Raw genomic sequence first — 27994 nt, forward strand, 5'->3', positions numbered from 1 at the left:
TACGAATCAGTGGCAAGGCCAGTGTCCACAATAGTTACTGAAGTCCTCCTGCGTCGGCCGCAGTCCCTAAAACATGGCAACTCCCTGTGCCAAGGGCCCGCTTTAGATGAGCCTTTGCCCGAGACCGTTACGTTGGCTGGGGCCCACTTAAACCATAAGGGTAGCAGTCAGGGGCCTTAAGTGCCTAAAAGGAGTCCTGTGTCGGCAAGTGACCCGAGTCGCCGCGAGCAATGTTAGTGGGGTCCAAAGAGGACCAAAGATCAAGGGCCCGATTGGGATCGGATCCGGCTCCCCATCCGTAGTTCCGTGACCTGAAATATCTGTCCGAGATCTTCTATTAAGGTCCACTTCTTAGGGTTCTCTATCTCAATCATATGGGATCTCAACACGGAGTCAAATAGTCGGCTCTGTGGCTGTCTGCTCTCGTGACCCAATTCCCAAGCAGGAACGAGGCCGGGGTGAGCGCTTTGCAATATTCCGGGTCCCTGCACAATGAGGGGCTCATGTGTCTGTCAGGGGCCACAGTGCTTAAAAGGGGTCTTATGGAGGCAAGTGGCCCGAGACGACGGCCAGGAGTGGTGTTTAGGGGGCCCGAAGAAAGCCTAAAGGGTCTCTCGGGACCGAAGATTAAGGGCCCGATTGAAAGCCTCACGGCCAGATGGGCTGGCGATAGGTCGCATTAAGAAAACCTATCCGCAGGGCTGTGATCTCAAATGTCAGGTAGAGGGCTTCTCGTGTCGATTGGGGATCCCTGAGACAAAGCGTTCCACTATTTGGGCCAGAGATCACCAGCACCGAACAGTCGGCTCCGCGTCAGACTGAGCTCTTGGGGCCCATTTCTCAGTGCCGATGACATTCAGTCCCGGACTAACTTCTTAATGCACGATTTGTTGTCCTAAAACATTCAAAGGTGCTCCCTTCAGATGTGTCATCATTTTTGTCCACCCGCTGACCACGGCTTAGTGTTAGCCGCGGGGCCGTCACCGTGCGGCCCATGAATACTGCAACGCTTGGCGTTGAGCTTTTTGGTTCTTAGCATTTGCAACCGCACAGGCTTTAAACTACGCTGCATAGTTTGTTATCACTAATAGATTCTGGCTGAATGTTAAACATTTCCAGACAAACATGGCTTGGCCATGCTCATACAAATTATTTACCTATTTCGACCTCAAATCTACATTCGCAGGACCCCTGATATCTATGAGGAACTCAGCAGAAAAGCCGACAAAGCTTCTGAATTATTTGCGGGTAAGAAAGAGTCCACTGCACCAATAAAAAACGGAGGGCGCCGGCGATTTATCTCCGGCAACCGTTTAACGCAAGATTTCTTTACTTTTTGACCGTAAGATCCAGGCAAAATGTATCTAGCGGTAGCTTCTGGCATCTATTCCAACTATCAAAAGAAAAAAGAAAAACAAACATCGGAGCAAAACATGCCCTTATCAACAAACGTGCCGGATCAAGCGATTTTTTGTAGGGGCCTTTTCACTATCATGAGGCCCTTTCTCAACTCTGTGCCCTTCTCTCCCCTGCTTGCAAAAGATCTGGCTGCGCGCCTACTAGGAGGTGCCTTATCATTTCCTCTGGGGCTTCACATGCCGTGGCCACCTACCTCTTTATTGGCCGCAAGGCAATAAAATAGGGTAGGGCAATAACTAGGGTAGCCACCTAGTTTGTGGCACGTCAATTCAACGGGGTGGATGGAGATCGGCATCTGGAGCTGGGACGAGGCAGAAGATGCAGCAAACATGCACACCCCTACAATCCTTTCACCCAACACCACTTTGAATTTGTCACAAAAACCAAGATCCCAGTATCAAAGCTCGTCCTGTTCGCCGAGCGGCTTCCGCAGAATTAGATAAATTTCTAAAACCGCAAGATGCCACCAAATAACCCTAGAATTCTCTAGGAAAAAGTCTCTAGCGACTAGTAAGCAGAAACAAATATACGCATCTGCGTACAATTCTTGCGCACCTGTTCCGTTTTGTGTATGGTTTGTGCACAAGCCGGGTCGTTCTAAACGGTCCGCGTGGTGGTGTTGTGTGTGTCGGTCACAGGGGTCTGTTTCACGGGGTCGAGGTAAGGCGCATTTTTAAGTCGTACAGGTATGGCATAAAGATAGCGCGGTCAGGGTGTACTTTCCTACCTGGCGTTAGAAAAAATCATTGTACACCATTCATCGTGTTTAAGGCAGGACATATCGTAAATAATCACAAAACAGGTAGATTCATGCTCTTACCTTCAATTTTTTATAATTACGATGGCGATCTCCCGAGCGCCGCACACGCACGGCAGCCGCGGCACTGGCGCCATTACTGCGCGCGGTCACAACATTACTGTGCATGAAGCAGCATCCAGAACCATACAAATGTATGGGGCCAAGGTACCAAGAATCCATGAAATTTGATCCTCGACGCCAACGGGACGATGGGTTGCAGGGGGATTGGGTGGGGAATGTAAAGCAAAATGAGAACATGGTGTCTAAATAAAAGCTCGCTATACGGCACCTATATATGGCATGGAACATGGGTGCCAATGGGACACTGGGTTGAAGGGGATATAGGGTGGGGAGGTTAAGTTAGGTTAGGTTAGGTTAGGTTAGGTTAGGTTAGGTTAGGTTAGGTTAGGTTAGGTTAAGTTTTGAAGAAAGGCAAAAAGACTATGGCTGATTGTTTTAAAAAATATCAGTCATAGGCATATCATTTTTCATAATATAAGATCCCAATTTGCCCCTTCATATTTCTTTCACACAGATAGGGCTGTGGTAAAATGTCTATTTGATTGAGATCTGTTTGGAGAATAAGTGTGAATAAAGAATAAAAAGGATAAGAAAAACAATAACTTTAACCAGCACTTTTCAACCAATCATCAAGTAAATCATGCAGGTGAGGATACCATAGGAAGTTTGTGAACCTTATTCTTTAAGGGGGGTAGAAAACAACTTTTTTGACTTTTTTTATAAAAGTGCATGATTAAAAAAGTTTTTTTTTACATTATCATTAGATGCACCTCAGTTTTCACACATATGCACATCTACTGCTTTGGGTATTTTTCCCCATTGGCTACTTCTTGTCTGGATGTATTTCCACCAGCAGAGGTTATTCCAGGTGACAACATGGTGATTACCACCCAGCTTTGCAGTACAAGGTTAAAACATACCCTTTATCATATTCCCATTCCCATGCAACTCACCTGAGTTTGTTTGATAGTGCTACAGGCCTGTTGTAGCCTCTCTGCAGGCTCAATGCACAAGTGGGAATAGGCTGATAATCTGTGCCTCTCAGTTTTATAGAGAAGCTTCCATTCCTGTAGATTGGTGATCAGCTGTGCTGTTCCTCATGTTGTTGTGACTTAATTCTCCCTCTAGCACTTTGCAAGGACGTCATGGAGTTCTCTATTGGTAGAACTGGCCTGTGGATGACATCGAGGCCGTCATCAACACGTGTGCCTCGTCCAGTCTTGAATTTCGAGATGGTGTGGCAGTCGCAACTGGCAGCAAGTTAATGGCGGGCGAAGGGAACCTCGGTTACCGTCACACCTGCATGGTGCCGCTTCTCACGTAGTCCAGTTCTTGGCAAAGCGGTCGGTGGTCGTGGTCTTGGATCGATGGGTGACGCGGACATATGCCAGGCAGATAAGCTAGGCCTTCACACTGTGATCCGCTGCACATTTTCTTAGAACCGGGAGTCACTGCAGAGTCGGTCTCTCGATGTTGGTGGCCAGTCGTAGCTGCGCGTGGTATCCGTTCATCAACTTATTGAGGCTCATTTTCATCTTACATATCCCCATCTGGAACCATATCTGCGATGCTTTGCCCGAGCTTTTCCGTCTTCTCCTTCTGGAATACACGACCAGCTGAATTCAGGGGCCCCGGCCCGCAGGGCTGGCTCTCCGATGACAGCCAGAGGGCCCTGCGCGCCGATCAGGGGGCCCTGAGTCGATAAGGACCCATATGTCAATTAGACATCATCAGCCACGCACAGTCGGCTCCGTGGCGGCGTGGGTCTGATGGCTCATTTCCCAAGCAGGGACAAAGCCGTAACCAACGATTTACATCCGTCGAAGCTCCAGCTTTTATTAGGGCCCCACAACACCTAGCGGGGATGCTGTGTTGGCAAGGGGCCCCGAGTCAGGTAGAGGCAGGTCTCAGAGAGGCCTGAAGGAAGCCTGGAGGGCCCGCCGGAATCGATGATCAAGGGCCCGATGGGAGGGTCTGAGGGCACGAAGGGCTGTTGGGATTATTATTCAAGGGGCCCCGACCTGCGGGACGGATCCTCAAATGACAGTCAAAGAGCTCTTCGCGTCGATCGGGGACCCACTGAGTCCATATGGGCCTATATATATGTCGGTCGGACACCACCAGTACCGAACAGTCGGCTCCGTGTCGTTATGGGCCTGGGGTCCACTTCCCAATAAGCTACATAGCTGGGGCCAGTGATTCACACTGTTTGGGCCCCCTGTATCTGTCAAGGGGCCCACAGTGCCCAACGGTCCTGGGATTGCAAGGGGCCCCCGAGCCGTCCAAGGGGAATGTTTGATGAGGCTCGAAGAGGCGCCCGGCGGCCCAACGGAACCGACAGTCAAAGACCCGGTTGGGGGACGTGAGGACCCGAAGGACTGGCTGCAGGTCACATAAAGAATCGTGGCCTGTAGGAATGTGACCTGAAATATCAGTCAGAGGTCCCCTTGCACCGTTTGAGGACCCATGAGGCGATGCAGGTATCTCAGTCAGCCAGAGACCACCAACACCGAACAGTTGGCTCCATATCAGTCTGAACCCTGGAGCCCATTTGTCAAGCAGGAAGAAGGCCGGGGTCTGCGATTTGTAACGTTCGGGGTCCCTGACACAATGGGGGGGGGGGGGGGGGGGGCTCCTGTGTCGGTCATGGGCCACAGTACGTCACAGGGGTCTTGTGACGGCATGTGACTCCGAGTCGGCCTGGGGCGGTATTTGAGGGGTGCCTGAAGAGGGGCCGAAAGGTCTCTGGAAACCGAAGATCAAGGGCTCTTTTGGAAGGCTGAAGAGCCCCACGGGCTCCCTCTGAATCCCACTAAGGAGTAGTGCTGTGATCTCGAATGTCAGAGAGTCTCATGCACCGATTTTGGCTCCATGATACAGAGTGTCCCTCTGTTTCGGCCGGAGATCACCGATCGCGGCACCTGACATATGGGATGGCAGGATTTGAATGGGGTCGCTATAGCGTCATGCTTGCCTGAATTGCCCTGAAAAAGCCTACACATCATGACGTAACTCAGGAACTAGGGTGCGTTAGGCCTTAAGAAGGGTAGGACTTTAAACTGCACGGAATAATCTTCAAAAAAACTATTTCACTACGGCAGTACATACGAATACACTCACTCTATTGGATATTACAATGAAGTATTGCGCTACCTCGTGAGTCAAGGCATTTTTAATACCACTTCAGCGACATTTCAGGGTTGACTACAGGCGTCCAAAAATGCTTGGTCAAAACAATCACCTCCACTATGGAAGGCTGGCGCGCTTGGCTTTGGAATTACCTAGGCTGTGGTATTTTGCCATTCACTTCGGATCAGTACGGAACATTTATAAAATTAGCAAAATGAGAAGAGTTGCGTCGGGTGACTCCGGTCAGCCAGCAGTGAAAAGTAACGTCTTTTGTGAAACTGTTTGCAGGTGGTGCTCGCCATCCGTTGCTTCATGCGATGGCAAGACTGCAGAACGGCCTTGGCAAGACGGACACGACCTTGGAAACGCCACAGTACGCGCTTCTCTGGGACTCTATACACAATTTGAGGGGTGACCTGGAGGACAGGTACAACCTCACCCTGAATGTGGATGGGAAGGGTTTGTACTTGAGCGGTCTGGGTGAAGAAGACGTGTCGGCTTCGCATCGGCTGAACGTGCCGTTTCCGCTGCGGTCGTCGACCACTGCTGCTGACTACGACGACCAGCAAGACCCGGCGCGTGCCGACTGTGACGGTGCGGCCTTCCCATTTCTGACTGGAGCTCTCATTAAAGGTGCGTCAAGCAAGTCCGACTGAATGACCCTAAGCATGCTGATAGTTGAAGCATGGCGTAGTCTGTCTTAATGTGTCATCGATTGGCGTTTGGATGACGTTCTTAGATATAATGCAGCCTATGATATAATACCGACGTATCTGTCTATCTGCATAGCTATGTATATATCTATCTGTGTATATATAGAGTTTATAACTCTCTCTCTATATATATATAGAGTTTATAAATATGTATATATATATATATATATATATATATATATATATATACATACACGTTATCTTCTATATAGCATGCTTAGTGAACGCCAACACCCCCGCCGAACTACAGACAGTTTAATCACAACTCGTCAACCAAGCTTTATTTGATATTTGCATGTAGTGATATGTGGCACAAATTTGCATTTTGAATTGCAATGTGACATGTTGTTCGTTGTGATGTTATGCTGGCATGTTAATCACCACGCTGCTTGGACCGAAAATGCGGGGATGCTCATTAATGGATATCCTCAATCATCGTTATCACTTTGCTGCTGAGACCGAGGATAGGGGATGGTTATCTGTATATTTTCTTACGGCGTTTAAACCATTCACCTTTGTTGTATATCTTAAATATTTGAATGCATGCGCCGCAACTACTTATTCTTATCTTCACAAACTAACATGCTTTTTAAAGTTGAAGGTAACGTGAAGTCCGAGGCAAACTCTACCCTTCGAGCTAACGGAGAAGGACGGTGTTTCGGTGTAAGAGTTTATGTCTTGGATGTTTGGGTTTGCTTTGATGCCCGAGCAGGTTAATAGGTGGGCGGGCCCCATCTAGTAAGCTGCTCGGGCCGGTGGCGGATGCAGTGCGAGGGGGGGGGGGGAGAGGCACGGAACCATGCCCCCATGGACCATGCCGAGGAGACCTTAAGGCTCCGAAGGGGCCCATAGCCGGCCGAACGGACAGAGTTTTTTTTACGAGAACACCAAATTGGACGCCTTTTGGCCCACAGATGACCAAGAACAATTGATAGCACAAGTAAAGAGTTCATAAGCACGATTGGTGCTAGCAAACGTGCCGACAACAAATCAAACGCGGTCGCTGCCTTCAGTTACAGGCTGCCAAATGCTAGATTTAAACCAAATCTTTTGCCCAGAATTGCAGGTCTGGTACAAGTCTCGCATTATGCTGCAATCTATATGCCAACGTTCGTTCTACCCGGCATCTATCACCCTGTAACTCTGCGGTGTATGTGGTGTATGCAGTTCTTCGTGTGTTCCTTACCTGCCGGCGGTCTGGGCTTGTAAACTGTTCTCTGGAGGCTTAAGACGATTTCAAGTTTGTCGTGACGTATCATCCACGTATTCTTCGGATCTTCTCAGACAAACTCGTATTGCAAGACAAAAATACCGCTGGTATTGGTCCTTCCTTTCGTTTTCTTGCTTGCGCAACATGCGCTTGGGCGTCTGATCAACAATACCTTCGTCGCATCAGTCCGTGCGGAATGCCTCTGTCAGGTGATTTAGTTTTCTCTTTCTAGTGACATCATCGCTGATGCTACTTTACCAAACGTTGCACCCATTTCTATCCCAGATTAGCCAGACATGCCCGTAACAGCATGAGCTAAACTGCGAAGCTTGGTGCCCTTCTCGGTGACCTCAAGTGATATGAAAACGTGTACCATTTTTCTGTGACTTTAGTCGGTATGGCCGAATGTGAGTGATTCGGCCCATGTCAGTAGATCGGCGCTGTGAGCACCAGTGCGTGGTATCATTTAGATACCGGCTATGTATCGTGACGCTTACATTTTTTTTGTTTGTTACAGGTGGACCTGCCGACCCGGTGCGGTGTGATGTTGACGAATACTGGAAACGGCGCGCTGCAGCCCACTGTTCGGCGAAGCGTGCCGGTCGTCTCGTCAAAGATAACCCGAAAAGTAAGAATGGCGTTCGCCTGACAATGAGTGGCTGTGAGAGATACAGTGTCTTGGGTCCGCAGGTACAGCGCCGAACCTACTTTGTGGCACGAGATGTGCAAAGTGGCGCGTGGGCCAAAAGAGCTCGTAGTGAAGATTTACCTATATGGATTTCAGGAATTGTCCTAAGTCTTTTATTTGAGCTATTCGCAAAAACTTAGTCATCAAAAATGTAAAGTGTTCCCACATCCATAATCTTTGCTACTATCGCGCATCACTCTTGAATCAACGTACTGAAATTTTCCAACGCATTTTATGAAATGCTTAGTGTCAAATCGCATAAGTGTCAAACAACTATGAAAACATTGTTAGTAATCGTTAAAGTTTTCACTCCGGTGGAAAATGACTGTCGATGTGTTTTCATCATTCTATGGTACCCTCCACATGCATCGTGTTGAAAAAGCCGTGTTCCTTTTGCGAACATCGAACGAAATTGCAGAAAAAGTTTGCCATCGGTTGGATTGAGGCGCAGGTGTAATGGAGTATTCGTACCATTTGGTTCATATCTGCTACCGATTCGGGGCGCTGTGACTGACATAATTCCAGCACCGTGGGCTCATTTTTGGACTGATACATAGCTTTGCACTTGTACGGCGTGCTCAGTTTCCCAAAGCGTTCGATTTAGCAGCGGGATAACTCAAATGTCTAGTTATCGCACCATATCCAACATTTTGTGTTCGCAGAGCTGTTTAGTGTTCCTTATAGCAAAACAGTGTACTGAAATACTTCAAAAGGAATATTTCGCATTTGAAAATATTGAGGTAAGCATCGGACAAGATGAAACAATCTCGCTTATAACTGTTGTTATACTGCTAAGTAGAAAATACTGCTGTTGACAACACGATCTCTCTGTCTAGTAAATGCGCTCCTTGATATGCCATTGCTTGATTACGTCATTGTATCTTGCACAACATTCATTGAGAGCCAGTTGACGGCCGTTATATCTGGAAATCGATGAACGCCAGATGTGAATGACTGGACCCGTATGTTTTTATTGTTCTCGATCACCGCATGGCTTATTGAATGACACGATTTTAATGGCGATATTATGACGCATGAATACCAAGGTGACCTCTGAATACTCTCCCAAATGACTCTCCCGCATCTTTGCGGTCTTTAAGCTCAGGAACCAGAGGGCGTGAGGTCTTAAAGATGACAGAGCCATGATCTGCATGAAAAGGTCTTGATTGTGGCCATTTAAGTTCAAAGCACTGTACAAATGAGGAGCGCTCCCCTTATTACGCGCCCGGGCGGCCGTTTGGATATCCTCCGCTCAGGTGGAGCCAAGTTGAACCCCCTGATAGCTAGGCCAATGGAGCTAGAAACATCAAATTTATGGGGCAGGCTGGTCTGTGTGTGAACCCACTTGTTTAAAAATTGTGGCCAGTTGGTCATGACTTGGGTCAAGTTAGGTCAAAAAAGGTCAAACTCAAGATTGCTGTCCAGAGTGCCCCCTGACCCCATGCAACCGCCTTGAACCTATATATCTGTTCTAAGGAGTGGTCACTGGTGCTCATTTTAGGCCAGTGACCCCGTTTGCCTTCGTAGTCACAGTGACCAACGCACGTTCGTACGTTCGTTCCTAAAAACAACAGGTTGATCTGGGTCATTTTAGGTTAGTGACCCGCTCTGCCCGTTGAGAAGCCCATGAAAGATGTCTGTGGCAATCCCTGTTTTCAAGAAATTCGAAATACACATCAGAAACTATCTCATGGATCAGGCCCTCCAGTAAACAAAGGTCCATTTTGACCTGGGTGTGACCCTCACACATGAACCTAGGTCAGTGGAATCTGTTGTAAATGTAAATGCAGTTGTTTGATCGCCCAAGAAGCTATCTCAGAGATGTATGACTTTGTATAATACTCCGTTGTCACGTCAGATTAAACAGCTCCCGTTAAGTCGTTCGAATTGAAAATACATCGCACCTTTGCTGACAGCCACGCTCTGACTTGTTTTTGGTTACAGCTATACAGTTATGCAAAATTTGGCGCGGCTACGAAGCGCCGTTCAGTAATTATTCTGTAAAGGGTTTCGTGTGGCCAAATCCCGCATGTTGTGCGTTCCGCCTCTTGCAGTATGTTCGGACTTGTTTGTGTGCGTACGCATTAGCTGTCTGAACTGTATGCTCCGCTTGAGTTTGAAGCACTGGACGGCAGCATCACAGTGTCGCCATCTGATACTAGAGGTAACAGCCGCGCACCATGGCGACATACCGTTCGCGAGAGAACTCGGCATGTTGCGGCTCCGGCATCCGAAGCCGCTGGGGAAAACCAAAGGTGACCTAGACTCATTGTTATCTGCAACGATGCTGTGAGTGACCCAAGCAGCGCGCTGTGACGGTGGCCATGGGGCGCCCCGGTCTGCACCGCAGCCTGCTCGGAGGCTGCTGCTGTGCCACTACCGGAGCGGGGTCGCCGGCCGCCCAGCTCATGACGGCTCGCGTTGTCCCGTTCCAGTGGACCTGGACGTCCTGCTGAGGGCAGCTCGTGACCCGGCTGTGACCCATCTGCCGAACGCGGCGTTCCAGATGAGGAACGCCTTGCCGTTCGTCCACTTCCTCACCCACAACCCAGTCTTCATGGGCTGGGATACGGTAGGAACGCTCTTGTTTTGTCTTTTCCTACGGATGGTCGGCTTGTAGTATGTAGCGTTTTTCTTCTAAATGTTCTAATGGGTTGGAGCCTCATACCGTAGCACAGGTTCTATATAAAGGCAAAACGGTGTCACTTTTACGTTGGAAACATGTGTTTTGAAGATGCACTTGCGTCTTGATATCTTTTCTTTCCTAAAACACGATCCCACCATTGGTTTCTGGACAGTGCGTGGTTCATTTGTATGTGGAAGGGATGTCTACTCGAACTAGTAACGCGTCAGATTGTCCATAATGCAACAGCAAGAAGATGAAACGCATTTCTTTTTGTACCTATCCGATCGTGATGACCATTTGTGGCGCAGATCGTAACGCTGGTGCCCTGTTCCATTGCAGAAGCACAACTGGCTCTACGCAGGCGGCTGCGTTTCTGTGCTGCCCAAATCCAGCATTCTCGCCCACGTTCGCGGCGACAGCGTCGGTAAATGGTGCCTCCGCACGGTTGCTCTCGTTGTCCATCCTCTCAGGCGAAGCCGACGCATGATTGTTCGTCCCAGCGTGGATGTGTTCATGCCGGCATGCGTTCGCGCGTACCGATCGGGCTGTGTACTTCAAACAGATCCGCGTGTATTTTTTTCAGCTTAATGGCATCTGGGTCTAATCTCTATTCTACTTAAATCTGCACCAGCTGCGTGGTCTCCGCTCCGGCGCCATCTTTATCACGGTATGACCACTGTTTCAACGTGGTGTGCCAGCATGGTCTGCAGCTGGACGTGGTCTCCGTTCCAGCGCTGGCTCACCTGACCGACTGTGAGGTGGGTGACGCCTGCCCGCTGGCGCTGCACGGTGAAGACGCCATGACGCTCAACTGGCCCTACAACGAGCCCGTGCTGCAGGTGCAGACCGTCGACGACGAGCACGGTATACCCCGGCGCGCGCTGGGACACGCACTGGCCGCGGCTCGCAGTCGGCTCTGACCGGCCTCTGATGGCCGCCTGACCGAGGCGTGGTAGTTGTGTGCAGTCTACAAACGCCCGCCTCGCGCTGCCGACGTCATTAGGTGCTTGTAAAAATGTTGCTTATCTCGTTTCCAAGGCATTGTCAATCATCGAAAGCAGGGACGTAAAGCTCGGTCGCCGCAGACACAATGCTGTGCCTGGTTAAAAGCTCACAAGAACTGTTCCTCATTGGAAAATGCGATATTGAGACAAGCATCACACGAGGGTAAAAACTCGTATCTGTTGGGATGCTTTGAAGTACAAAACACTTTTATATCACAAAATTACCCTATTATCCCTATTTTGTGAATATGCTCCTCAGTTAATCATGATTTGATAACATCATGGAAAGTTTCTCTGACATCACAGTCGCCGCCCGACCGGCCGTGTCAGAGTTGCCACTGTAGCGGGCGGCGTCACTGACTTGGCATTACCGCCTCGCCCCGTGGCAGTACCGCCTCGCTCTGTGGCAGTACCGCCTCGCTCTGTGGCAGTACCGCCTCGCTCTGTTGCAGTACTGTCTCGCTCTGTCACGGCACGGTCCTGCTCTGTCACAATGTGGGCGCCCCGCCCTAATACCGACTCTCTGTGACTTCTGTCTCAATGTAAAGCTGCTCTGTCACTGCACGCACCCATCCCGCCGTACCACTGACAGGGTCCGTCCCAGTGCTCACCCGATCCGTCTTACAATAGACCTTCTCTGTCGCTGCAGTATACCCTCTGTCAGTGCAGTAGACCCTCTGTCACTGCACGCACCCACTCCGCCGCACTGCTGACCGGCTCCGTGCCAGTGCTCACCCGATCCGTCATACAATAGACCTCTGTCAGTGCAGTAGACCCTATGTGTCATCACTGCTGTAGACCTTCTTTGTCACTGCAGTAGACCCTCTCGCTCACTGCAGTGGACCCTATCTATCTCTGCAGTAGACCTTATCTATCAATGCAGTAGACCTCTGTCGCTGCAGTAGACCTTCTGTCACTGCAGTAGACCCTCTGTCACTACAATAGACCCTCTCCGTTGCAACAGTGGGCCCTTTCCGTCACACAGCACACCCTCTCCGCCACTTCATTGGCCTAGTCCATCACAATACCGACCCGATCCGTTTCACAGCAGAGCCTCTCCTTCACTGCATTGACCGGGGACCGTCACATTACCGATCCGGTCCGTCTCACAGCAAAGCTTTTCCGTCACTGCGTTGATCGGGTCCGCCACAATAATGTCCCGTGTCGTGACAGCGCTGACACGTCCCGTGACATTATCCATCCTCTCCGTTCAATAACTGATCCTGTTTGTCGCAGTACATGACAGCGCTGACACGTCCCGTGACATTATCCATCCTCTCCGTTCAATAACTGATCCTGTTTGTCGCAGTACATGACAGCGCTGACACGTCCCGTGACATTATCCATCCTCTTCGTTCAATAACTGATCCTGTTTGTCGCAGTACATGACAGCGCTGACACGTCCCGTGACATTATCCATCCTCTCCGTTCAATAACTGATCCTGTTTGTCGCAGTACATGACAGCGCTGACACGTCCCGTGACATTATCCATCCTCTCCGTTCAATAACTGATCCTGTTTGTCGCAGTACATGACAGCGCTGACACGTCCCGTGACATTATCCATCCTCTCCGTCAGATCCCTGATCCTGTCTGCCGCACCCGCTCCGCCTCGGTGCTGACGCGCTCTGTCGGCCGGCAGTGGCGCTGGCGGTGCGGAGTCAGGAGGCGGCACGCTACTGCCCCCTGCAGGGGGGCGTGCGGCTCTCGTGGTGCGATGAGGTCCTCTCGCCGACGCCGCTAACGGCGGCCGTCTGTCAGCCGACGCTGGCCGGACGGTGGACCACTGCCGACGCCGCCGGCCGACTCCTGCTCCGGGACGCAGCGGCCTCGTGAGTGCTTTAGTCGTACAAATCGTGGCGATATCAATACCTTAGACGGCGCCCCAAGTGGAAGTCGGCCGGGCGAAATGCTTCTGTTGGGGGTCATGCCGAACAATAGTCATACTTTCTTGATATAAGACGGCTTCAAAGTATGCTAAGCTGCCAGGACGCAGACAGAGTGTTGCGCGTGTTGTTGCGATAAAAAATTTTCCTACCGTGCGCAGGCGAATGGTTCTTCCCGCGTACTTTTGCGTCTTGTGTAGCGCCCATCCGACTGCTCGCCCGCTGGACAGAGCTCAGCTCCGATGGGCGGCTGACTGATGCTTTGAGCGTCAAAACTGGCTTTCCCTAACATAGAAAGCGTCTTCTGACCTCTGTCAAGACGGCCTGGGTCGTGTCACTGACGCCCGCTCGCTGCGGCCAGTGGCCCAGGCCAGTGTCCGTGCCGCCGTGTCACTGACGCCCGCTCGCTGCGGCCAGTGGCCCAGGCCAGTGTCCGTGCCGCCGTGTCACTGACGCCCGCTCGCTGCGGCCAGTGGCCCAGGCCAGTGTCCGTGCCGCCGTGTCACTGACGCCCGCTCGCTGCGGCCAGTGGCCCAGGCCAATGTCCGTGCCGCCGTGTCACTGACGCCCGCTTGCTGCGGCCAGTGGCCCAGGCCAGTGTCCGTGCCGCCGTGTCACTGACGCCCGCTCGCTACGGCCAGTGGCCCAGGCCAGTGTCCGTGCCGCCGTATCACTGACGCCCGCTCCCTGCGGCCAGTGGCCCAGGCCGGTGTCCGTGCCGCCGTGTCACTGACGCCCGCTCGCTGCGGCCAGTGGCCTAGGCCAGTGTCCGTGCCGCCGTGTCACTGGCGCCCGCTCGCTGGGACTGTGTGCTCCAGGAGGACCGTCCAGCAGATCCAGCTGCCCGAGGTGGCGCGGCCCTACGGCTGGTTCGGCCTGCACGCCGGACCGGACCAGCACCGGCTGCTGGCCGCCTCATGGGAGTGCATGTACACGATCGACACCAGGGTACGACCACCGCCGTCCACGTCAGGCCTATATAGGCGTGCGCTTGTGGGGAAATGCTCCTTTACTTGCGTATGAAAATCACATTTTTTTGTGAAGTCTGCTGGTTTGAGGCCTGGAAGTGAGTACCGATGATTGGGACCAGCGGCGCTGTATCGACTGCCTGTACAAGTACCGACCGAACCGCGCTCCGTGAGTGTCGTGCTGACAGGTGCTGATCCTGGCCCTTCGGGGATGTTTTTATCTTGGCCCCACAAGGCGCTTCAAGGGACCCCATTCTCCCAACAGCTTGAAAGCCAAGCAAGATAGAGCCACGTGGAGAGCGGCTTTGGAAAGCTCACACCAAAGTGTATGAACAGACGGACAGTGTATGACAGATGTGAATGAACAATGCTGACTATGCGATTTGACAGATCATGTCAGGTCATAAGGCTCAGATGATTTTATATATTTTCTCGTCTCAAGAATGCATCGCGTCACAATGCATATAAATTTGATCAGACGGGCATAAATGGAAATCGGCAGTCGTGACCTTATGTGTCATGTCACATAGACGTAGGAACTGGGGTGTCCGGGGGTGCCATGGCCATTGGCGAATCCAGGGGAGGGGGATACGGTCATGTCCCCCCCCCCCAAAAAAAAAGCTCGGAAAGGGCTCTTGGGAAATATCAAAACTGCAGCCCGGCAATTTTTCTAAAGCTTTGCAAACTATCACAAATGGCTGGATGATGGAAACTAAAGCTGGTGAAACACAAAAACTCCATGCTTCACACAAATATCTTCATTTTGAACAGCATTAGATGCTCTCATATTCGCGGCACAAATAGCATTTTTTTGGACCGGGACCACCATAATTGTCTTCTCAGCTTGCTGATTTAGTGCTAACAGGAGGAGCAGTGGTCTGCGCTCGGCGTCACACGGTTTTTTGGCGCCGGTGCGTGGAGGGTCGGTCGGGGCAGTCCTTGTCCCGGCACCGGCTCACCGTCATGCAAACCCAAGCAACGCTTGGCGACTTTTTCAAGAAAAAGAAAGGGCTAATTTGTGCAATTTCCTAACCAGAGCTCATCAGCGTGAGGTCCCAAGGACCAGGGCCTTATGCTAGGTTTTAGTGATATTTTGTCCGGGAAGGAGCGTATCCAGGGCTAGGACTCAGGGTCCTGTCCATGGTACAGCCATCCTCGGGGACATGACTACATACACAGACGAGGATGGTGGTACGAACAATTAGGCCATCCGCGGTCCTGTCCATGGTACAGCCATCCTCAGGGACATGACTACATACACAGACGAGGATGGTGGTACGAACAATTAGGCGATCCGCGACGCTAGTGCCAGGTCTCAATCTTTCTGTAAAACATTGTGACTGCGTGTTCCGTGATACGGCTGCTGGATACAGCGGCTTTGTGTTGCCCGAGACGGATCCCTGTGTCTTACGGCAGAGTGCGAACTCACAGTCTACCATGGAGTGTTGGAGGTTTTCACCGATTCGGCGAGCGCTGATGTGTCGTACTCCGTGCTGTGTGTACAAGTACATCTGTGTTGACGCCTTCGCGTGGTCCGTTTCGTCAGGCGCCGGAAGCGGCAGTGACTTTCCGCCTGTCGGCAAATGATCACCTATGCCCGCCTGGGGACCGCCTGCACGCTCTGCGACGCAGCGTTTGCCGGGACCACCTGAGCCTGGTGACGAGCAGCCGACACCTGAACGTGCTGGACGACCGGTGGCCGGCGGCGCCGTGGCTGCGCTCGCGGCTGACAGTGCCGCAGGCGCCGCTCTACCTGGGCAGCGCCGCGGGGCCGCACGGCGGCGAGCTGGTGGCCGTGGCCGCCCAGGCCGATCCGCACGTGCAGTGTCTGGCGTACGACTGGGGCGTCGGCCAGGAGGTGGCCGGCTCCCGGCTGTTGGGCTGCGCGCGGCCGCCGCTGCGGGCGGCCGGTCTGGAGGCGACGCGTCGTGCCAGGCTGCCGACGACCGGCCTGAGCGTCCACCGACTGGTGGCAGGCGGCGTCCACCTGTACTCGACCAATAGCTGCGGTGATGTGTTCGTCCACCCGATGGCGGCGGCAGGCGCACCCGGCGTCCGGCCGGACAGCGGCTCCCGCCGCCGCCGCCGCCGCAAGTGTCGCCGCCTGGTGACCACCTGGTGCCGCGCCGTTGATCGGCAGCGCCTGGAGGTGGCCGCCGACACTGTGCAGGAGTGCGATCAACAACATCGGTGGGCGGGTGACCTGACAGGTGAGCTAGGCGACCGTGGTGTGCGCGGCAGGCGTAGCCGACAAAGCTCCCCGGTCGGCTGATACAGCAGTCTGTCGCGTTTTCTGGTGCCAAGGAGCAGCTGAAGTGTTTCGTGTTGCGTACTCGCCTACCGCATCCGGGGTACTTTCCTGCCCAGCCACTACATCCTGTAAATTAGAAGTGACCCCAGCGAGCCGCGTTAGCTCTACCCCACCACATCCGCCATGACAGAAGCATATAGTATGCGAATTTCTAACGGACCCATTCCGTCTGGAGCTGTAGCGAAAAAAGGAAGGGGGTCAAGCAACTAGTGAGTCAGCTTAAAGGGAATCGTTTAATTTGAAGATATTGAAGCAACCATCAGTTATGATGAAACAAGCTCTTATATAACTTTGGTATACTTTTAAGCGGATAAGACTGTTTAAGTCATCCAAATCTGTTTACTAATATGCTCCTCGATACGTCATTGTTTGATTGCATCATCGCACCTTGCACAACATTGATTGAGAACCTCAGCTGGTGACGACGGCCGTGCTATCAGACGGCCGTCCTATCTGGAAATCGTGCTCGCGAACGCCTCATATGAACGACTGGACCATTATATTTGCTCAGCCTTGATAGCCGCATTGCTTCGAAATGGCAGGATTTGAATGGCGTTATTATGACGTCATGAATTTCATGGTGACTGAAGTACTCTCCCCATTCTCGCGGGCGTATAGCCCAGAAACTGATGGCGTTTAGGTCTCAAAAAGGGCAGGGCTGTCAACTGCACCGAAATATATCTTCAAGATGGCTACGTCATTTCAAAACGCCATATAAATATGGAACATTGCTTTGAATGGATCTCCGATGTGGCAATGTTGTGATACATAATGACTCAGCACTCATGCATGTTGCATGCATGCAAGACGCTTAGATGCGTGCATGCATGCATTTGTTGTCTGACTGGGTGTTTGTAGTGGCGCCTGATGCGCTTCCAAGTAATCTAACATGGAAAAGCGTACATGAGTTTTATAGGAAGTCACATACAATTCGATTTCATTGCTGTTTTTCACGGATAATTTATAGTGTTGTTTTATCGTTTGATTTATCTTGAAAACGAAAGGCTCATTTTGGAATCCAGAAATCTACTGGGCGACTAACGTGGGAGAGATCGTTTACCAACATCCAGCACCAAAATCTGACCTGAAGTATGGAAAGATGAGGCAGTAGATTGGTAAAGCCTCTAGTTGTCGGGTTTTAGCAAAAGGCATCTAAAAGGGTGTATGTGGGTCAGATGGTAATAAGGACTTGTATCGTACCGCGCTCTTCCGTGGTTGTCGTGCAGTGCTCTGTTGACGGGCGGTGGGAGGTGCCTGCTGAGCCGACAAACATCGCTAGGTATGCTGTGCGGGCGGGCAGTGGGGTATGACTGGCGTCGAGTAACGGTCGGTGACGGTGCCAGCGCTTCTGGACACTCGGCCGGACACGCCCGAGCCGGAGCCGGAGGTGCCCGAGTGGCGCCAGGTGACGCTCGAGCCCCGCCAGCCTCCCAGTCGAGCGGGCGACACCTCCTGCACCGACGTCTCCACACCTCCCGAGTCCGAAATAGAGGACTTACTCATGCAGTGGTGAGTGCGCGGCCCCTTCGCTCCCGTTGGGGTGGTGAGCGTGAACACCGCCTGGTAGCCGCCAGACTTTTTGAGTGGGTGCAAAAGTCTAACGCTCCACCAGCTGGACTTCTTGTTATTTTGTGTGCAAAATCACACACCATGCAACGATATTCGCAGCATTGCTAATGGATAACGTTTCTCACATCCTATGACATGTGCACCGAATAGGCAAGTGCTAAACACCCGCCATTTTGGCCCGTTCTGCATTTCTGCATCTTCCGTCTTGTCCACCCACCACGCCATTGGCATCGCGGCGGACGGCCAACCCTAGTCTGTATGGACTAATCTCCGTGATGTGTTGGTGTAGCCGTCGTTAGCATCCTGTGTCCCGGCATCAACGCCAAACCCACGCGCCGCTTATGCCGCCAGGGGGGCGGAAGACGCGAGCAACTGCACGCCTCTACCGCGGCTGACGGTGGCCGAAGAGCTGCAAGCCAGCGCGCTCAGTATCGTGGGCTCGCGGCGCCGGCGTCACGTGCCGCGCTGGCAGCTGCGCCGGCGGCGGCTCGCCTCCGAGTCCAGCCACGCCTCGGACGGCACCCCGTCGGCCCGGCCGCCGCCGGCCACGCCCGGCGCCGCTGCCGCCGCCGCCAACAGCTTCACGCAATTTAGCCTGGAGCTGTTCGACGACTAGCCTGCGCCGGCCCGCTTCGGGCGGACGCTGCAGAGCGAGAAAGGTGCTGACGCAACTGCCGCTGGCGTCGCTGCGCGGTGCCTGCGATACCAGATGGGGAGTGCGCGTGCGGTTAGCGGCGTTGGGCAGCTCAAGTCAGCTGTTTGATTAGCTTTATGAACTTGCCTGGTGTGCATGGTGTGGGGAATGACATGTAAAGACGCCAGCCTTCGCTCTTGTCTCAGAAAAAGTGTTGTTCATGTAGCACAAAAGCACAACAGTTCCAGTTGTGTAAGGGGTCCATGTAGTTGGCCACATAACAATATGCTTTTGGCTAGTTTTGTACGGGATGCTGATTTCAACTTGGTCATGAGCGAAGGAGGGTTTATGCGATTTATAAAAGCGGGTAAAAGTTTGTTTTCTGGCAAATGGTTGAAAGAAGTGTGTGGTTTGTGTTTTGTACTTTGTATTTGATAAACAAGAGCTTGCATTTCATCGCCGCAGTTGCTCGGAATGACCAACAGACCCCAGGAAACCGTGGATATCCGTGGCCACTACAGCCTACTGAGGCAGTTCGTAACCAGTGAAATAACTGATGAGTCATTGTAGTGACCGAGTGGTCGGAAACGCTCCAGCAAGACCCGGCACCATCGAAGTCGCCTAACATGATGAGCTCGTTTTAGGGGATGAGCTCCCGAGATTGACGATGGCAGTGAAACACTAGGGGATTCGTGATCACCATGTGTGGCAATCATGCTTGGCAATCTACATGATGTTCCAACCAGGGAATTGAAAACATTGTGCGCGCTGAAAGCTCACTAAGTTACGGGAATTTGTCGTCATCTGCCATTAACCCATTTCTCAAAAAGACAACCTGTTTTTCGGCTTACCCAAAGACAGCATGTAACTCAACGCTGGCGGCGGGCCGGCCGTGCCGTCGGTTTGCAAAGATACAATGGTTAGTTAAAAATGACATCTCCCGCACGCGGAGGACCGAACCAAGCGCAAGCGTCATAGTCGTGGGAGCAATATTGGGCGGCAGCAGAAGTCACATCGGACAGCCGATCTTTCTTCTTCGAACAACCCGTTGGCGGCGCTTTCCTAACTCGGGAAGACCTACCGGTAGCTTACTGGCCGGAACGTGGCATCCCGAAACTTTACCTATCTCCGCGCGCGAGTGCTACTTTGTGAAGTTGAAGAGCTACGTAGGTGGTTCTTGGACCCCCGCACTCCTCCTCTTTCAACAACCAGACTCCAATAGAGTTTTCAGCCAAGAGTGGGGCCCAATACATGTCCCGACTGGGGCTGAAGGGCCTTTCTGTCCCATTTCTGATTGTCTTTTGGGTACTATTGGTACACACGATGCATTGGCCCCCTCTCTGACGCCGAAGGTCCTCTGACCGAAACAGTAGACCCGGAATCGACGCGGGGCCACTCGCCGACACAAAAAGGTCCCAAGCGTAGCGGGTGTGTCGCCCGGTTCGACGCGTTCGGGCCGGTAGGGAAAACGGGCGGAGGGACCCTGCCCGGTGTTGGGCCCTCTGGTCCAGCGGGAGAGAACGCCTCTCAGACTGCCGCCGGAATGTGTGCCGCGGCCAACCGAGCGGAATCGAGTCAGGAGCCTCGGGATCTGACGCGAAGATGGCGGCGTGCCGACTGGGCTGGTAGTGTTTCGGCCGAGGGCAGGCCGCCCCACCAACAGGCCTCGCGCGCGCGTGTGTGTGTGGGGGGGGGGGGAGGGCTCCGTTCTCGGGCGAGGACGGCACGCGCGTAGCTATGTTCTGCACCTGGCGGCCGGGCTGCCTCGTCCGCCGGCCCACCGCGGGAACAGCTGCCGGCCGGACCATCGAGCTCTGGAACCCTGGGCTCACCTGTGTGGCCGTGTTCCGCTTCTAGCCGATTGTAGGTTATTTGTCCCACATACATACATTGATTCAGCGAGAGCGTTGTCGGCGGATTTAGCGAGCGGCGGTTTGTGTGTCGAACGGGCTGTAACGCTGATTGGGATTCACGCCTCACCGGCTGCCAGGGTCAGGTCGAGGCAGCCCGGCTTCTATTACGTAATTTACCAGACATCAGGTATGTGGCATGCGGTGGTGGTGTGGCCGGGACCCCATCCGAGGATCGAAAAGTCCAGAGCTGAGCACCTTAACCACTCTGCCACCATCGCCGTCCGCGGCCCGCCCTGCACCGGTCTCGATAAGCTCCAGGCTGGTGTTGCTGGACCCCCATATTCTGTACGAAGAAGATCGTGAGGTGTGAAAGGAAGAAATTTGTCAAGGTTGACGGAACGGATGGCGAGTGTAAGCCCACGATTCTCTTTGTTCATCCAGTTTATGTATCACAGACCAACTCAGTGGCATACACTTGACCTCGCTGCTCGGGTGGTGAATCACATTTACCTTCAAGCGCGGCACGCGCGTAGTGTTTGCGTGGCGGTTGGCAAGCAGTTAAGTGTATTCGCAGTCAACGCCTGCTTTCCTTTTTACTCGCTTCCTTTCTACTTGAAACGAGGGGTGCAGTTCCATATTCAGTTGCAGGAGATCCATCCGATCCCCAACTTGGACTGAAGCCCGCGGCTTTGAGAAAAAGTGGGCCAAGTGCGGAGAGAAACTCACGTGTTGGCATATAATCGGGGTAGTTTTTTATCGCTCAGCCAACCGACTTATTTTGCGGAATACGCTCCCGCTGTAAACGTGTATAACTGAAGGAACGAATGGTTCGCAGGTCGAGCCACTGAGGGCGTCACACACGAGGGCAGTATTTTCCAGATTCAACTGATAAGACAGTCCTCCCCTTGAGAGTAAAGGCATGTGAAACTCGGGATTAGTCCTGTTTTCAGGAGCTTATGAAGGAATTTGCGATGAGGGGGGGGGGGGAACAACCGCATAAAATCACCGGCAATATAGGTTAGTGTGCCAGGAGCTGGATGACGACATGCGCGCCGACCTTGAGCGGTCATCAAATCAGTCAGTCTTACACATCAATCATCAACTCGTTCAACAAAATGAGTTGTGAAACACCATCAACACATACAGTAAATAACAGGGTCGAACAGCGCGGAAAATTGTATCCATAGTCGCAATACCAACCAGCAGATACAACCGATTTATTTACCGGCTATTTCTGAGGAAATTTGTTACAGAATGGGCTTGGTTTGTGCTATCCGATGTTTCCCGGCTTCCTTTATGCTATTTTACTGCACTTTCAAGCATCTTTTGCACTTCGTACTATTTCTGTGAGAAATGCGACCAGATCTTGGAGAACACTCAGGTTCCTCTCTGTGCTATTTCGTGCGCACATATGGTTTCACTCACTACATAAAGCAAGGGCGTAGTTCGCTATCCAGTGGGAGGGAGAAAGTCACCAACCAAGTCACTGCGGAAATCGCCACTGCTGCCAACACCTTGACTGCCAGGAGCTTCCATGACTGAGACAAAAAAAGAAAAACAGTTAGTGCGATCTTACATCTCACTCTCATTCAGTGATTTAGGCCGTTTAGAACAATATGAATGCGAGGATACTTTTCATCTGCATCCCAACATCTCAGCAAGTGTAACTTTTAATTATGAATTGCGAAAGAAGACTATAAAAATGGCATCTGCATCCCCTTCCCCATATGTGATGTTGAGTTCCTTGTCGGCGCTTTAAGGCAGCTGCTGTACACCCAGCCAACACGCCGACGTCGCCCCGACCTATGCTCGCACTCACCGACGTCCAGCCGACAGGCACGTCGAGCCCACGTCGGCCCGCTGTCCACTCGACCTTCGCCCGGACTTCACCCGGCGCGCTCTCACTCTCGCCAGCCTCCCAGCCGACGTTCGCCAGCCTCCCAGCCGACGTTCGCCAGCCTCCCAGCCGACGTTCGTCAGCCTTCCAGCCGACGACAGCCGACAGACGACGCTCCCCAACCCTCCAGCCGACGTTCCCCATCCCTCCAGCCGACGTTCGCCAGCCTCCCAGCCGACGTTCCCCAGCCTTCCAGCCGACGTTCGCCAGCCCTCCAGCCGACGACAGCCGACAGCCGAAGGGCAGCCGGCAGCTGCCCGCGGGCGAGCGGCGACAAGGTGCACCCGAGCAAGCGCGGAATGTCAATGAAGAATCGCTGCATACAGGAATCGCACGCCACCGATGTAAAAGCTGAACAGGGGTCAGAATGAAATGAAAAAGGTCTGGGCCACTGGCGGCCGGCCGACTGATAATTGGCAAGTCCAGTAACGAATCTCTCCACAAATTAGGTGCAAGACCGCCTAAACTGGTACAAACATAGCACTTGTGCATGCATGACCAAATGCCAGAGCTGTGCAGAACGTCTCGTCGCTTTCCGGGCCCAACTCACGCATAAGAGGCGCACCTTTGGCTGGAGTGCTCCAAGTCCAGCAGAGAACCTCCCTGCAGGCTTAATGCAAAACCAGCCAAAACGGCACAAACGTGGCACGTGTGCACGCATGTGAGATATGGAAGCATTTTCCGGCCATTCTATCGCTTTGGTGCTTGAACATGCCACCGAAAAAGCGGTCTGGGCGGCTGGAAAAGGAACCAACCATCTCGTCGCTTTCAGGTCCCAGCTTGCGCATGATGAGGCGCAACTTGGGCTAGATTGCTCCAAGTCCAGTGTGCGACTTCCCTACAGGGTAGATGTCATGATGGCTAAACGGGTGCAAACGTGGCACGAGTACATCCATGTGAAATACGGAGACATACGTCGACCAGTCTATCACGTGAGGAAGTGTGATTGTTAAGCCTCCATTTCAAAAATGCTCTGAGTGACTGACGGCTGCCTGATCACGTATCGCTTCAAGCCCAGTAACGCACCTCCTTGCAGGCTGGATGCGAGACCGCACAAGCTTATCATACGAGGGCTTCAACTCCCCCCACTTTGAGATACAAATTGATCAAAGCCAGGTGGTGTTTTCACACAGTTGGATATTTTTTTTTTGGGGGGGGGGGCGAAAGTTTTCAATTTTGTTTCATGTTCCAACCTCCGAACTCCCATTGGAAAATTACGCCCCCGCAGGTCGTTGGAGAAGGCTGTCTTCCTTCTACCACACACTAAAATTTTACCACCGCTTCTAGCTCTAGCCGAGTTGGATGGAAGCCGCCCTCTCTTTGCCACGACCGGTTTTCTCAGGAGTGGTGTGTAGGGAAGGCTTTTTCGGTCCCGACGCCCTCCCCCCCTCCCATTCATTTCTTCGTTCTGCTCTGCACAGCTCTGGGATTTGGGCATGCATGCACAAGTTTGTACCAGATTAGGCTGTCTTGCACCTAATTTTTTTAGAAAGGTTCGTCGTTGGACTTGTCAGTTGCCATTCAGCCGGCCATCAGTAGTTCAGACCTCTCGTGCGAGGGCTCAGTGGCTGCTGCTCACACCGTGTTTAAATGTAAAAGTTTAGACTACAAAGTGATAATAAGACGATCGCAGCTGTTGTTACAGCCTTTTTTCATTCTGGCCTCTCTTCAGCTTTTAAATTGGTGGCGCGCGTTTGTTGCACGCCGTGTTTCTTCATTGTCATTCTGCGCCTGCTCGGGTGCACCTTGCCGCCGCATCGCCGGCCGGCGTCCGCCCGTCACCTGTTGGTAGCCGGGCGCAAGAGGTCCCTTAGCGCGTCCCTCACCCTTGCTCGTCCTCAGCAGGCTTTCCGAGCGGTAAGTACTAACTCAATATCTTAGTAGACAGTAGGCACCAAAATTGTATTTCCTTTACAAACGTTCAAGAATTTGCATGATTGTACCATGACGCCGAGGATGTATTGTGATTAGTACATGGTTTGCCTCATTTAGCGCAAAGAGACCTATTGTGGGTTCAAAAGCTGGTAAAAGTACTAATAATTGGAGGTGAAATGAAAATAGTTTTCACATAACACAAAATTGTCGCAAATTAAGCCTGTCTATAAAATAGCACAAAGTGAAGAATGTAGTACATAAATGATCTTATTTAGTTGATAATACATTACCACCATTATTTTCTTTCCATTACAACGTCCAATATTTTGCTAAGCTCGTGACCATGCACTACATGCACATGCTCACCAAATAGTGACTTGCATGAGTTTGCCAGACTATAGAGGAATGCACCACAATTAGTAAAAAATGCATCATGCGTCTGAAAGTGAACTAATTCCAGCACAAATACGTCAAAATACCCAGAACTGGAGGGGAACTAGGAATAATTTTCAGATGGTGCAAAAGTGCCGCCAACTAGCACACATCTTCTTACATTAGCACATAGTGAGAAGAATAGCGCAAAATTGGCCTTATTGAGAACAAAAGAAATTACCAATCTTTATGCGGATGCCTCCCGCCGCCCTGCTTCAGGCACTGTGGTGGCAGCACCATCGCGCAGCGTTCGCCGCCGTACGCCCTCTGGGTCAGTGAGCCGGTGGAGGGCCCGGGTGGGGTGCGCGCGGACGGCCACTGCTCGTGCTACTGAGGCGAGCCGCTGTGGCAAGCGAAATCACCAGACCAGCGGACACTCAAACCAGGCAAGTGATTGGTACACCAAATTCCACCAAATTTTTGCCTGACACTGCAGCGTTCGTAATTGGGTGCGGTACTCATGACATACATCGTTGTTAGGGATTTAGGGACGCATTTGCTTCACAAAATCATATTCGGTGGGGCGATCTAGTCATGTGGGGAATATTGACCGCGAGTTTGATTAACCAACCAGGTTTAAACCTTGCGTGGGATTCATTCTTTCATGTCCAGTCGCAGAATACTCGGATTTCTCTACTCCTCGCATTCTGTTCAACTCCTCCTGCCCCTCCCACGAGCCAGGTATCTCTTCCCATTAACAGCCTGAACTACAGTGCAGGGTTTGCAGCCTACGGCCTTAAGTATTGACAATAAATATGTTATACTCGGGTTGATGCTCGTCGAAATAATGACTACCTTAAACCTGAGGAAATCCCCGGTATGCAAATGGATTTTTTGCTTTCAAAAACAATTCGGAAGGAATCTAGCATTACCGCCATCAACAGCACCCCTTTGAGGAGTCAATTTTCAGGCCACCGAAATTGGTTTGTTAGACGAGGAATTGTGCTGAATTGGTTAAACGTATATGTATAAGATTACGAAGTTAGAATCCGTCGGATTCCTGGTTTTCCACAGCATTTTGAGGCCGTGCGTTTTTCGACGTCCTTGCCAACCGCAGTAATGAAATTCTAGGGCGTGTTGAAGTGGGGCGCCCCGCAGCACGTGTCCCGCTTATACAAGCACGAACATGCTAGAATAAAGGTACGGTATTCAAATAATTTTTGCGCGCCTGTGTTACTCCGAAAGGTTTTTTTTGTGTGCAAAATGCAGAAAAATGTTTTTTTTTGTGCAAAATGCCTCGCCGCTAGTCCTATTCTACCATGACGATGGTGTTGTCTTGTATTGATTATGTGTCCGACCACCCACTACGTCCGTCTTTTGTTGTTGTTTTCATCTGAACATAACTATAAATACTAAATCCATGACGAGTCGGAACTTGAAGGGAAAATAGTTGGATCAGTATTTCAAACGCGTCGTATCGTAGAGTTTCCCCCTCACTCTTCCTGCCAACGTCCGTCACGTTTTTGGGTTCCAAACGTTGAGCCATCACGTTTTCAGAACAGCGTTATCAGGTGATGACGGTACCCGATCTTTTCTTTTTTCCTATACGCCTGGCGTCGCTAATCTTATCGTTAGTCTAAGTGAATGCTCATTAGGGATATCGATGTAAAAGGGAGAATGATAAATGATAACGGAGCATAGGAGAATGGGAGAAAAGCTTGTGTGTGACCCAAAAAACACAAAACAGCGACAGAAAAGCGAAAAAACGGCACTGAACACACCTTTGGTGCGCCGATACGGCGATGATTGATCCTTCCATGCTCCCACTGAATGCTTTCTGCTCGAGTGAATTGGGTACCACACAATTATATGCACTGTAGTTACAAGAGCCTAAAATCGTTTGATCGAGCTGGTAAAAACATCGAAGCGTGGGAACAAGGTATCTTGGACGATGGCGCATGAACTAGTGCATGTCATACGGCGAGTCTTGTTTTCGCATTGGTGGCGCATCAGAGTCACAATGTCGTTTGCCTAGATGTATATATATATATATATATATATATATATATATATATATATATATACATGCACATGCGGGTACGGGTGTCTGTTCATTTTCATGGAAAAGTGGTTTGAGTACGTCGTCAATGCACACAATTTGATGGCGTAAAAAAACATTGCGTGTTTTTGATTCACTTGTTTTTACATTTATGCCCAATTTTTGCTGTCGAGTCGAATTTTGTTCATAAGCATATTTATGTGCCTGAAAAACTTAGACGGAGCATGTGCCTTGGTGGCCCCCTTGAATACACCCCACATGCCTTTAGATAACTGATAGGCTGAATGCCTATTTTATTTTTAATATTTGGTTTACAACGGCTTGATAACTGTGTAAGCACTTCTTAGAGCTATGTATATATACCACTTGTGCGTAAACAAGTTTTGCTTTTTCTAGTCGTGGCGTATTTCTATTTTTGTGCGAAGTGTTATTTGTAGGACTATAATATTGCATGAGATAGTAGATGATCTGTTGCGAAATGACGAGTAGAATGAGATAAACGAGTACGAAGCCAACACGTATTTCATGGGTCTTTCGCGCCCAGCTAGGCTCGTCTGTGAAATAACTGAATCACTCAAGTTCGAATCCCAAGCGACCAGGCGGTGGTGCCATATCTCCAGCCTGGCCCGAAGCCAACCGGCGTTCGGCTCCATGATGTCTCTATTGTACAACACGCGCCACGGCTGTCGCTCCACCAGAGACGTGTGGAAGCCCGACGCCTGCGTGGCTTGCGTGACGCGCAGCCGATGCCGCGTGTCCGACAGGCGGGGCTGATGTCGGACATGTAGGGCCGTGTGTCGGGAGGATGAGGTGGGCGCCGGGCAGCGGTGTTCACCAGACTCGGGCGTTTGGAGAGCGTGCGCTGTTGACCTACAACGTCAGCCGCTCTTGTAAACATGCCCATTTTCAAAGTTTCCCGGAGGAATGCCACGCTATTCTGTCTGGGTGTGTGCAGTGCAGTT

At 51.6% G+C, this 27994-nt stretch overlaps 2 protein-coding genes across 2 annotated transcripts in view; both read left to right on the top strand.

Moving 5' to 3' along the window:
- The first annotated feature begins 2039 nt into the window (after window positions 1–2039).
- Window positions 2040–27820, top strand: LOC119100246 (uncharacterized). Its single transcript, XM_037223353.1, has 11 exons — window positions 2040–2079; window positions 5657–6001; window positions 7809–7919; window positions 10415–10551; window positions 10945–11029; window positions 11338–11469; window positions 13251–13440; window positions 14313–14442; window positions 16009–16199; window positions 18694–18775; window positions 27797–27820. The coding sequence occupies exons 2-11, from the start codon at window positions 5686–5688 to the stop codon at window positions 27818–27820; spliced, it is 1398 nt and encodes a 465-aa protein (XP_037079248.1). The 5' UTR covers window positions 2040–2079; window positions 5657–5685.
- The window catches only part of LOC119099869 (sphingomyelin phosphodiesterase), a gene marked incomplete in the record, with an annotated part of 42329 nt that continues 39657 nt past the window's right edge, over window positions 25323–27994 (top strand). The window contains 1 exon segment of the mRNA XM_037222959.1: window positions 25323–25419.

This window comes from Pollicipes pollicipes, unplaced genomic scaffold, assembly GCF_011947565.3.
Source record: "Pollicipes pollicipes isolate AB1234 unplaced genomic scaffold, Ppol_2.1 Scaffold_4881;HRSCAF=5763_pilon_pilon_pilon, whole genome shotgun sequence".
NCBI classification, from domain to species: domain Eukaryota; kingdom Metazoa; phylum Arthropoda; class Thecostraca; order Pollicipedomorpha; family Pollicipedidae; genus Pollicipes; species Pollicipes pollicipes.